This window comes from Pundamilia nyererei, unplaced genomic scaffold, assembly GCF_000239375.1.
Source record: "Pundamilia nyererei isolate P.nyererei 1_Seehausen unplaced genomic scaffold, PunNye1.0 scaffold00261, whole genome shotgun sequence".
NCBI classification, from domain to species: Eukaryota; Metazoa; Chordata; class Actinopteri; order Cichliformes; family Cichlidae; genus Pundamilia; species Pundamilia nyererei.
Genome location: NW_005187662.1, coordinates 263,739 through 276,060, shown reverse-complemented (window position 1 = coordinate 276,060; position 12,322 = coordinate 263,739). Strand labels below are relative to the sequence as shown.

The following is a 12,322-nucleotide window of genomic DNA, read 5'->3' as shown; positions in this document are numbered from 1 at the left end:
TTAATACAAATGGAAGTCATCAGTGTTTCCTGATGACTAAACAATGCAGCTGAACCATCGATTGATAAATGAAATACTAAATAAGTAGTTGAAGGTTGTAAAAGGTTAATAAACAGGTGTTAGATGTTGCTAAGTCACAAATGCATAGACTGAGTGTTAATAGTACTCCAGGTGAAGTGCAGGAGATATTGCAAGTAAACTGCTAAAGGTTTGTCAGTGGTCAGAAGAGTTTCAGACTTGATGCTTTGGCTGCGTTAGTTCTGCCTCAGCTTTATTGTTCTTGTGTGAGCCCCTCAAGTGCTTCAGCAATAGAAATAAAGCCTTGCAGGTAGCGCAAAACAAAGCTGCCGGTTCTTTATTGCAGTGCTTTTACAGAACTAATATCAATGAGATCTAAATTAAATATCCTAGAGACAAGATTACTGCATGTATTATATGGAATGAAACACAGTTCAGTCGACATAATCATTGAACACGATCTGCAGCAGAAAGGAGTTTTATATTGCCAAAGGTTAAAACAAGTGATATAAAGAAAACAGTAATTCACTGATATGGTGGAACTCAGTAGCGGTTCATATTACTACAACCAGAAAGCTAGAAAAAAGCACATTACATAAAAGTTATAGATTGATTTTTATGTCACTGAGTGGAAATAATAATTTGATTCCCAAGCAAAACATGATCTAGTATTGGTAGATAAATCGTTGTGGGCAAACACAGCGGTAAGACGTTTCTCGTAGTTGGTCACCAGGTTTGGAAAAATGGTGTTTTCTGGGACACACTCAGGATTCCTCTTCCACCAAACGTATTGGGTCAGGTTGATGGCAAAGAGGTCGATTTTCTGACCACAGCACTTTCTCCCAAGCCTTCTCTGAATTATTTAGATGTTCACTAGCAAAGCTAAGACGGGCCCGTATACGTGTCTTGTTGAGCAGGTAGACCTTGTGGCGCAGCAAGATTTCAATTTAATAAAGCGTAGATTTTTACTAGTGGTGTACTTTGGTCCAACTGCCTTCAGATCATTAACAAGCTCCACCTGTTTACTTTTTGGGCTGATCACTGTTGAGGCAAGATCGTGCATAGAGCCTGAATTCATTTTATATTTCTTCCATTTCTGAATAATGACACCAACAGTTGTCGCCTTCTCACCAAGCTTCATAGAGTATCAAATCCTTATTGAAGTCAATGACAAAAAGTCAGTTTATAACTTTTATGTAATTTTTTTCAGGATTTTCCACTCTGTGAAGCTACAATAAAAACGAAAGACTGGTCATTATTTTTCCATAATGGGAATGTTTCCCCATAGGAAGTTGTTTTTGAATATTAGGACCTAAAAACTGAAAATATTCCAGTTTTTTTATTGAACTCCAGAATTCAATAAAATTCATGGTAATTAGTTTGGGAAATACTAATTAGACAACAATCTCCCATGAAATTTTCCTGATTTGTCCTTTGTTTTCAAAACAACATGCACTCAGAAACGCGCATATAAAATCTTACCTCACTGTGAGTGGTTTGGATGTGGTCCACATACATAAACTGCGGCTGTGTAATGAAAAACATTCACGAACAAAGCAATAAAAGTATTTATTACATTTGTTTCCACAGAGAAATAACAAGATGTCAGTTATCTTTCTTCAATAAATACAGTACGAGACATATGCAGGGCAAACATACGACACGTGCACATGGAAAGTAAGAGAAAATAACGCACAGAACATTAAGACATAAAATCTTGTGTGTAAATAGAAAAAAAATCAAAAGATGGGGTAAAGACAAAGGTTTTGTAATGAATGTCTAGTTTCGATTCCATGAAAGGCACTCTCATTAGCACCTTTTTTATTCTCCCTCTCAAGCTAGAGCAGCGTTGCATCGCTTCAGCGGGGTAAAGAAGCCCGCTTTGCGGCAGCTACTAAACAAACAGACCTCTTTAAAAACTACACAATGAGGTTTCCAGTTCGGGGACATTAGAATAAATGAGAAGAGCTAACTGTGAAAACATAAGTCCATTAACAGAATTTAATACACGTCACTGTAACCAACAAAGTAAATAGTCGTTCCCTTTTTTTGGTATGTTTCAGTTCTGCCCTCTCCTGTTCGAGATGTGCCAGCCACCTTAGTTTTATGAGTATTCAGTGTTTCTGTTTTCAAACTCACGGGCACGGTAGAGCACAGTAAATGTCACAAAGTATTTTTAACATTCAAACGTGTCCTTCCCTGCAGGGTGTGCGGCTCCTCGTATGGTTGCCTTCCAGCTCATGATCAACATTAGCTCTGTCAGTTTTGAGGTATCAGAATCATCTTGTACACAAGTGTTAAGGATCCAGTCGATTTAGTAACTGCATCTGCGTTACGTTAAATATCGCAGTTCAGCTTCACATTCACCAGAAAGCTTGATGGCTTGATCGGCGTCACACGGGTAGGACGGTGTTGTCGGCGGCCTCAAAGTTAGCTGGAGGCGCTGTGTCAGTCTGAACGACGGCTCTAGTGTTGGTGTAGAAACTCTGAGCGGAGGGGACGTCCAGGCTGGATGAGAGGATGTCGTAGGGCAGCTCCACCGACTGACGGATGCTCTCTTCGTATGTTGGAGGAGGCTGTAGGAGATGGGGGAAAAAGATAGAAGAGATTTTACACTAAATATTACACGAACATCTATGAGCTGAACTGTCGGTCAGAATAGCTAATTGTTTAAAATTAGCAAGTAACTGAAGGGTCTGTGGAGTGTTCAGATCCACAGGTTATCTGCTCTGATTCAGATAAAGTTAGCAGCCAGCAGGTGGACCGAGATAAGCATTTAACAGAACTTAATGGAGAAATAAACTTTAATCAGCTCTTCAGACTCTAAATGCTAATGTAACATAATCTCTGCAGAGTGAAAAAATAGGCTGCTGACATCTATTCATTATTTCTGCTTATCCAATTCAGATGTGTGGGGTGGAGCTGGAGCCTATTTTAGCTGTGATTGGACAGATCACGAGTCTGTCATAGGGCTGATGGGAAATGACAGTTCAATGGTGACAGCATATTGCAGGGGTGTCGAACTCCAGATCTCGAGGGCCGGTGTCCTGCAAGCTTTAGATATCACCCTGGGTCAACAAGCCTGAATCAAATGATTAGTTCATTACCAGGCTTCTGGAGAACTTCAAGACATGTTGAAGAGGTAATTTAGCCATTTAAATCAGCTGTGGATGAAGGACACATCTAAAACCTGCAGGACACTGGCACTCGAGGCCTGGAGTTCGACACCTGTGGCATATTGGGAGTCGTTGGGAAGCTTAGGGCAGCTCAGACTGCCCAGCTGCCTGCAGTCAGATGGCGGCATTGTCAGAAACATGTGGTACAACTAATCTGTGCCCTACTCTAGATTGTGCTGTCGTTGGCTTTTCCACCGTGTTCTAGATACCTTCGAACTCAGATATCGGAACAAAAGCAAGTAAAAACAGGATTTGTTAGCTAAGTAGAGCAACTCTTGTATCACTGGCAATACAGCATAATACTTTGTTTGTTTGTTTTTTATTCTGTCTTTCCAAGTAAGAAATCCAAGTTGAAGGAACATTCTAGATTCAAATTCTGACTGGGAAGTCAGAAATTCAGATTTCCGACTTATTCAGGACTTCAGGAATTCATAATTTTGCTTTCGTCTTGATGCATGTTCAATCATCCAGGTAAGTAAATCTCCAAAAGTTGATTCTGTTCATCTGGACGTAGCGTTTTGTGGGAGAAACGTTTCGTCACTCATCCAAGTGACTTCTTCAGTCTCGGCTGACTGCAGGTTTCCCCAAATCTTATAAACAGTATAAGTATTTGCATAATGACTGAAACCAGCCCATTGTTCCTTCACTGGGCTGGTTTCATACCATTATAACACACAGGGAGCTGAAATGGCCACTTTTGGTACTTTTCTTGCTGTATTTTTTTGATCGCACTTCTCTCACTCCTGGTTAACTCTGCTGTCACTCCTTCCCTATTCTGGCCCACTTGTCAACCACATAGTTGATAGTTTGGTCGACTGCTCAGAGAAAAGTTTGCAGTGGTTCAAAACCCTGCTTTGTCAGCTTTCTGTAGGCAAATACTTTCACAAACAAATACAACTGGAGTAGCATGAATTAAATACAAGGCAGAGAGACTGACCACCATTTGCACTCACATTCACATCTATGTCCTAATAACCAGTTAACCTAATTTGCATGTCTTTGGAGTGGGAATGGGGAAGCTGGAAAACCCAGAAGAAACCCACATAGGCACAGGGAGAACATGCAAACTCCATGGTCATTATAATATAGCATTAATCAAGTGGTAATATTATGTTTACAGCTGCTATCTTAATACAGATTTAAGGAAAGACATGGAATATCATTCAGTAATGAGATGCACGTGTATACATGTTACTGTCATACTGCTGCCTTTGTTTGCAGTGATGAGACTTCTGAAGACTTTTGGGAAACATTTCCCAAGTTGCCAAAGGGCACTGTTCTCCATAGCTGTCTGAGAGCGCACAGTAATGCCACCGAGGTTGCAGACCACAAAATTCTTCAGGAAAATTAAAAGTCCTCGAACAATCCGGAAGGACTGAGTTAATCTGAGAGCATCCACAGGCCTGAAAGAACTGAAATCTGACCCTGTGGTGAAGCAGAACGTGTTTGTATTTACATTACCAATTAATCCATCCCCATCCTGGCTGTCTGGAACATGTTCTTTTTCCCCCCAAATATATTATCTTTCTCATCACATCTAGCAGATTCACGCTCCCTGACTGAGTCCTCTTATCTTTTAATTGCTTGGGGACCCTCAGGCGACAAGTGCAACCCCACAATCCTGCCCTCCGTTTGATACCCGCACCACACGCGCACGCATACCAGGCTGCAAAGTTTTACTGCCGTCCTGCCTCGGGCCACGCAGGGCAGGCGGGGAAATAAAGGGGTCCATCATCTGAACTCTTGCAAGATAGAGTTCAGATTGTGTAGAGGAATGTTTGTCAGTGACTAGTGATGGGATGACAGAAGAGTATTGTGTGTGAATGTGCTTTGGTGATGAGCAGTCATGCTAGGGGGTGTTTAATTAAAGAAACGGAGAGAAGGTCAAAGTAGAAAAAAACGGTGGAAGATGGGAGCACAAAGCTGCATTCTTGGGCACTGTTTGCACTCAGAACGCAGGCTTTAATTATGTTTGATGTTCCTTTTTCTCATTACCTTGTTTGCTCAAGCGTTGTGCGAACTAGAAGCTAAGCGAAAGATCAACACGGTAAAACCTCGAAACGCAGCTGCCAGCACAATTCGGCAGCAGGCATTAGATGAGCTGATACTGCATCCTGTTTACTGCGCTCTGAATGCAGTCTAAGGTCTTGTTACAACATTGTGTGCCAACATCTTTCTATTAACAATAATAAAGAGAGTCTCATTCTGTTATCTCCACCCACTGTGTCAATAGAAATGAGGGCTTTCAATAAAAAGCCGACTTTTTTTGGAGATTTAATGTTCTCCCACAATCCCATGCTTAACAAAACCACCTGAAGGGCTACATTTCCAAAGGCTTTACAACAATACCAAACTGTGTAATGCAGTTTTAGTCTCTAGTGTACCCCACCTCAGTCACAATGGGTCCATTGAGACCAAAACGGTCTGCGATCATCATGTGGATCTGCCTCTGGCGGTCCTTCTTTCGGACGCTCTCATAGGAGGGGAGCCTCGGCAGGGGGCCTTCCAGCACAGGCAGGCTGTAGCTGGAGGGCAGGCCGACGTAGAACAGCTGACCTGCCTGCTGAGACGTAAACAGACCACAGTGGGACAAGAAGCAGGTGTCTTTATGTTATTTGTGAGAAGTGGTCTGAAGTTTAGTGGGGGAAATAAGTGTTTGAGCCCTGCTAAATTTATAGATTTGCTCACTTAAAAAGAAATGAAAGAAAAGAAATTAAATTAAATGAAATAGATTTTTATGTTAGGTTCATTTTAATGGAGAAAGACAGAATACCAACCAAAAATCCAGACAAAAAACCCCAAACACATGACATAAAAGACATAAACTGATTTGCATGAGTGAAGTAGGCATTTGAACACAGCCAGAATTCTGTGTGGCCATGTGACATACAAATTACAATCAGTCAGTCAGTTGCAGACATTCACCATCTCAGCTCTTTACGTGTATAAAGCAAACCTATCCACATAATCACTTTCTACCATTCTAACCTCTCCACCACCACGGGCATGACCAAAAAGTTGTCAGAGGACATTAGGAGGAGCCACAACACTGTCAGCAAGAAGCAAAATTTATAAAATGACTAACAATTACCCTCATTGTCATGAGAATTGTGATGGATCATCCCAAAACTATACCGGAGGATTCTTTAAATGATCTGAAGGCAGTTGGGACCACAGTCACCAAGAGCACCATTGGTAACGCACTACACTAGTGGATTGAAATCTTGCTGCGCCCACACGGATCCCCTGCACAAGAAGACACATGTACAGGCCCGTCCGAAGACACCAGTAGGTTGAATAATTCAGAGAAGGCTGTGGTCAAATGACACCAAAAGGTCTTTGTCATCAACTTGACCTGCCATGTTTGGAGGAAGACAAATGCTGAGTATGACCCAGAAAACACCATCCCCAGAGTTAAGCAAGGAGGTGGGAACATTATGCTTTGGGGCTGTTTCTGCTAAGGGTGCAGGATGGCTTCAGCACATTGAGAGGCCAATGGATGTAAAATCTTAGACGAGAACCCAAAGGATGAGTTTAAAGAGCTTCTGTAAAGAGGAGTGGGCAAAACCAACTACAAAAGACGTTTTGCTGCTGTGCTTTTGCCAACAAAGGTTATTCGACCAAGTACTACGTCATGTTTTGCTTGTGGATCAAATATTTATCTCACTCAGTGACATGCAAATCAGTTTATTATTTTTATGTAATGTGTTAAATACTGGATTTCTGATGGATATTCTGTATATAATATATGTATATTATATATATATTATAATATACAATGTTATATAGAAATCAGAGACTGCTCATTTCTTTGTAAGTGTGAAAACTTACAAATTCAGCAGGTATCAAATAATTATTTCCCCCATCATATACCCCAGATGGGTATTATTCCCAGATACCCACGTTAAAGGATAAATCTCATCAGAAACATTCACTTCAGAGACGAGGACTTTCCGGCCTATGTGTATTATAGAGTGTGTGCATGTGAATGAAGGCCCTGCCTTAACCATTAGCATACACAGAGGGGAAGAGAGGTGCTTTGTTTGGCTTAATAGCAGATGATGGGCTCTCTCACCTGAGTGCTGCTGTCATCAGTGATCTGTGTCTGCTCGAGAAAAGGAGATGGCACCAGCGTCTGCCTGCTGCTGTAGTACTGAGAGGGAGCACCCTGTAAAACAAACAGTAATAAATTCAAGAAGTTGCGGGACAGGAAAAAAAAAAAACCTTAGTTATTAATTAAACACAGGACTGGAATTTCACCTTTAGAGTTTAACTAGGTGAAGCATTTTTCTGGTTCTTGTTGCTGAGAACCACTAACTTCAGCCCAATTGACCAATTTTCATGCCTTGTTTAGTCACTTTGGTGCACCGGCTGGTTCAGCAGTACCATAAATTATCTAATCAATAAGACGACCACCCTCAGATTTCCGTGCCTCCTCCTCCTATAAAACAAGACCCGTCAGTGTCTCACTGTATGAGGTGCAGAAATCCTGAAAAAAGGCCGTTAGTAAAACGAGGTAATTGCCTCACGTCTAAATGAGTCTCCTTTGTGTGGAGAACAATGTGATGTCCTACTGTGTCATCAAGGTCCCTAGGCAACAAGCCACACCGTGTGGTCTTTTCAGCGTCCCTCTATTGCCCGTGTAGCCCCGGCGGGTACCTGTTAAGGAGCACACTCCAATACACATTATGGCCTTTTTATGTCATTTGAGCCGCCTTTACCACAAAGTCAATTTGTTGCCTGACTGAGATTTAGATCCAGCATGAGGACAAGAGATATGAGCTAAACAGCAGTTGCTGCGAATACTATAGAGATTCTTCTCACACAGAAGCAACAAAGGCAGCTCAGATTGCACTAACACGGGGTCACATCAACATATCAGTTTATCAGATTTATTATTTTCCCAGGCCTTTTTAAACGATGACATCACTCACCATCAAAGTGACGCGATCTGTCGACCTTTGCCATAACCCTCATTACGTTTCACAGACACACAGAGATGGCACCAAGAAAAGGTGATGTCAAAGGTCATTTTCCCCTCACTGGTTTGTACTTTTGAGAGGGAGGATAAAAAAAAAAGAAAGAAACGTCACCACGTCGAAGAGAAAAGGAAAAAAAAAGGAGAGGAGCTTTTGTCGCCTGCCATTGAATCAGCCAGCGTGAAGAAAAAAGCACAACCGTGTAAAATCAGTGTCGAAGTCGGGGGAGGACCCCAGCAGCAGTGTGCTTTTTTTCTCCTCCGCCGCAGCCTAAAGGAGCTCCCATTGTCCCTCTTGTCTCCCCCCCACCTCCAACACCCACCGTGGGGTCGGTCCACTATTCATGGAGCAAACTGAAGCAGGGAAAGGTATGTGACTATGAAGTCGAAGACATGAAACACAATGAAAGAGCGCCTGTGTGTGTGTGTTTCTCAATCTTCACTTTCTCTCGCTTGTGGTCAAAAGAGTGAAAGCCTCTTTTTCACCACAATTAATCGCAGGAATTGTAACGACACTCATCACTCTCTAATCTGTCACGTGCAGTTCACTGTACGTGACCTGTGGGTAAATAGAAACCATCATGTGCTTCTCTTATCAGCAACACGGTACAGCTGTAAGCAGAGGTCAGCATGGCCACTTTGTACAAGTGAAACAGTCTGTTAGTTCCTTAAACTCAGGCACAACAGAGCCTCTCCATTAAAGGCACAGCTGAACAGACAGCTTCCTGTCAGTTGAAGGAGGGAGGCATGAGTTGTGTCTCTGCAATCTAAAGATAACACTCAAACCTCACCCCGGGGACTAATGGAGGGGAGAGACGGGTCAGGAAAAGGAAACAGACGACTAATAAACAATATAATTCTTTGGGAGTATTTGCATTTCCTCTTTAGTTGATCCTGCACCAGCACCTGCAGCACTGAGGATAGTCAAGTGTTTCTCTTTAGTGAGCAAACGGTTATGTTATTTTGTAGGTGTGATTTTTAACAAAATGTTACACACAAGCTAAAAACAGACCCAAGGACTTGGGTTGATTTGCTTCACCCTGCCAATGCTGGGACAGAAAAAAAAATAAATTTGATTTGCAGTGATTTAATTAGGCCACTATGGTGCTGAAGTAGCATCAGTGCTAATTCTGTCCAATTCTATTGGAGAGATAGTGCAGCACTCAAGAGATATTTCTGGCAGCGCGCTATTTCCACCGGAGCAAATTCACTGACTGACACTGATCATATCAAGTTTATTGTAGGCCATGTTTGTGCTGCTATGCAAATTCAATCTGACACCCCTTAATGTCTGCGTGCCGGCCTGTCTTTGAGTGTAATCTCAACAGTTTGTGCTGAGAAACTGAACATACAGATCACCTTACAAAGAAAAACCCCCTCAAAACTCAGCATCAGGGCGTTTTTTTTGTCCCCCCTCACCCTCACCCTCACCCACACACACATACACTCTCTGCCATGTGGTTTGTTTTTCCTTACCATATCTGCATGTGGCCCCTGATAGGAAAACAGTCTGCAGCACTGAGGATCCTTGCGGTAGATGATGGACAGCAGCACCACGATAACCACGAAGAACACCAGAGAGGAAACTGCTTGAAGCCGGAGAGAATGAGAAGTCACTTAATCACACTGAGTCAGACACTGTGCATTTTCTTTCCACTCACTTTGCACATTTGAAGCCTGTGATGAGTTTTTTTTAAATAAAAATGTGCTTATTCGCTGTTTTTAAATGTCAGTCCATCTCTACAGTCAGAGTTTCTCTGGTGTGTTTAAAATGACAAACTCAAGTGTCTAAGCTTGTTTTTAATGGGCTTGGTAAACATAAGAGCCAAAGCTGAGACATTAAAAGCCTGTATATATATATATAGCTATCTGCATGTGTGGCTAGATTAAATCCAAATGCTGTATCCAAATGTCTCCCTCTAAAGAAACGATGTTTATTCGAATTACATCCTTAAAGCTTTACTTACAGGACGCAGCGACCACTGTGAGTTGATCAGATGTCAGCTGGAAGGAGGGGATGGTTGGAGTTGCAGTTGTGGACATTTCTCCTTCGTGATCTGTTAATCTTCCCTTTACAAATCCTCCTGAACTCTTCGGCCTCAGCGCCGGGGCTCTCATCTTACAGATCAGAAAAGGAAACTGTCCTCCTGTCGCTCGTCTTCATCGTGCGCTCAGTCCCGGACAGGCTGGCAGTCCACATGCGCTCTGCAAAGTGGGGATCTCAAACTCTCTCCACTCGGTCAAACACGCCACACAGCGTTTAAGAGCCCGTGACGGCGCACTGACGCCCTCCCCGAAGCGCGCGTGACGTCGCTGTGGCTTGGAGCCGGACAGCAGCATTGGTTTTGTTTATGGACTGACTGACACTGACTGGAAGCAGCAGCAGCGCACGGGCACACAGACTCATTACTTAGGCTAATAGGCATTTTTAAGCTGGACCCCTCTCTATGTGCGGAGGACACCAGGCCACGGACACGGAAAACAGCAGCGTCTGTGCTGCTGAATAAATATTACAGCAGGTTGCTATTGCTGCTTCCTCCGCTGTTTAACTAATGGCATCCAGACCAGTATAAGTTAGTTAACACCCCGGATTCCTGAGCTGGAGTCCCGTTACCCTGGCAACCGCGGGTGTCCCATCCTTAGAGGCTTTCTACACAAACAAAGACCCAAAATGTACCATTAGTATTCATAGATGGAAACGATGAAAACATGCGCCCCCGCCCTTTTTCTCCTTTTTTATTAGATAAACTTCATAAAGTATGTCACCCCAGATACTTTCATTATTTTATATCTTAAAGGTGTAGAGAGGCACTGACATCCCGTAGACAGGATAAAACAGATCTCTTAATATGCACTTCACATATCTGGCTGTGGCCCAAGCTTGCTGAATTGAATCAGTATATTATACTTTGCCCTCGAGACAGCGAGGAGAAATTAGTTTTGCATACTGGCCATCCTTACAGGGAGAGGGAAGTAACTAAAACTTGGAAAAGCCAAACTCCAGCAAGCTTTTTAAGTAATAAGCATTCATTCGAGTCAGCGTATTTTACACAGTAATAAATACATAAATAACGAATCCGTAAACATACAGTTTAGTGTATCATTTTATAATGAAGTAATTTTCTGAATTCGTTTTCTTAACTGATAGTTTGTGGCATTTTGTTGTTGTTGTTGTTTGTTTGTTTGTCTGTTGTTGTTGTTGTGTTTTTCTTTGGGGGGGGGGGTGTTATACCACGTATTGAATTTTACTATTTATGTAAATGCATATGAATGGGTGTTGATAGGCAGGCCTAATCAGTACAGAAAATAAAAAAATGCCTAATTCAAGTAAAATCCTGACCCATAACGCTGAAGGTGATCTGATGCCTTTGTTATGCTGCGGGTCTCGTCGCCACCTTGGAGGGAAGGGTGACTGCAAATCAATACACAGCTTTTCTGCCTAATTACCTTTGTTCTATGATGAAACACTGCTATCCTTAAGGGAGCGGTCTCTCTTTCAGGAGAACAATGCCCTCATCCTGACTGACTTGGCTTACTTTTACTTATAAAAGTAAAGTAAAATGTTGTTTATATCACACTTTCAAGAAAATATCACCGTGCACCTCATCAGATTTGCCAGATTTCATTAAATATAACATTTTTACAACGCACTTATGTAACAAAGTTTTTAAAAAAAAAGGTGGGGGGGGGGGGTCATATGAGCTCTGGGACCTGTTGGGGATGTAAATGTCTGACTTATGGTTTTGCAGTAACTCAACCCAAATGAACACCTACGGTGGATTCAGTTCTGAATCAAAGCACCAAATGAGGGACCATGTTTTGGGGGGAAACTGAGCTCCAATGTAAAGGCTGACCTCCTGAAACTTGAATCTCAATGCTAACTGAAGCTGCTATGAAGTGTAGTGTATGTTAGATTTTCCTTTAATATGTCACCTGTCAGTGTCATGTTATGTCTGTACCTGGAAGTTGAAGGAAAATATAATGCATATTTTTATTTATTCTTTTATTTTGTTTCTGATACCATTACACTGATGTTGAAGAAATGAGAAAATAGAAAATGAATTAAAAAAGAACGTTTACTTATTTATTTTTATTTCAGGCCATTGGAAATATAAAAAACTAATGTGAGTGAACGCTATAAAATACAGTC

At 42.0% G+C, this 12,322-nt stretch overlaps 1 protein-coding gene across 2 annotated transcripts; it reads right to left on the bottom strand.

Annotated features, from left to right (window-relative positions):
* Positions 1-1,606: 1,606 nt before the first annotated feature.
* Positions 1,607-10,763, bottom strand: LOC102211930 (uncharacterized). 2 transcript variants are annotated; one of them, XM_005750078.1, is made up of 5 exons: positions 10,140-10,763; positions 9,649-9,758; positions 7,270-7,362; positions 5,584-5,757; positions 1,607-2,594 (listed from the first exon to the last, which is right to left on the bottom strand). In XM_005750078.1, exons 1-5 carry the CDS (start codon positions 10,288-10,290, stop codon positions 2,412-2,414), a joined length of 711 nt encoding a protein of 236 aa, XP_005750135.1. In that variant the 5' UTR covers positions 10,291-10,763; the 3' UTR covers positions 1,607-2,411. The 2 variants fall into 2 exon arrangements, with proteins under 2 accessions (XP_005750135.1, XP_005750136.1); XM_005750079.1 differs by having other exon boundaries at positions 5,584-5,754.
* Positions 10,764-12,322: the final 1,559 nt, after the last annotated feature.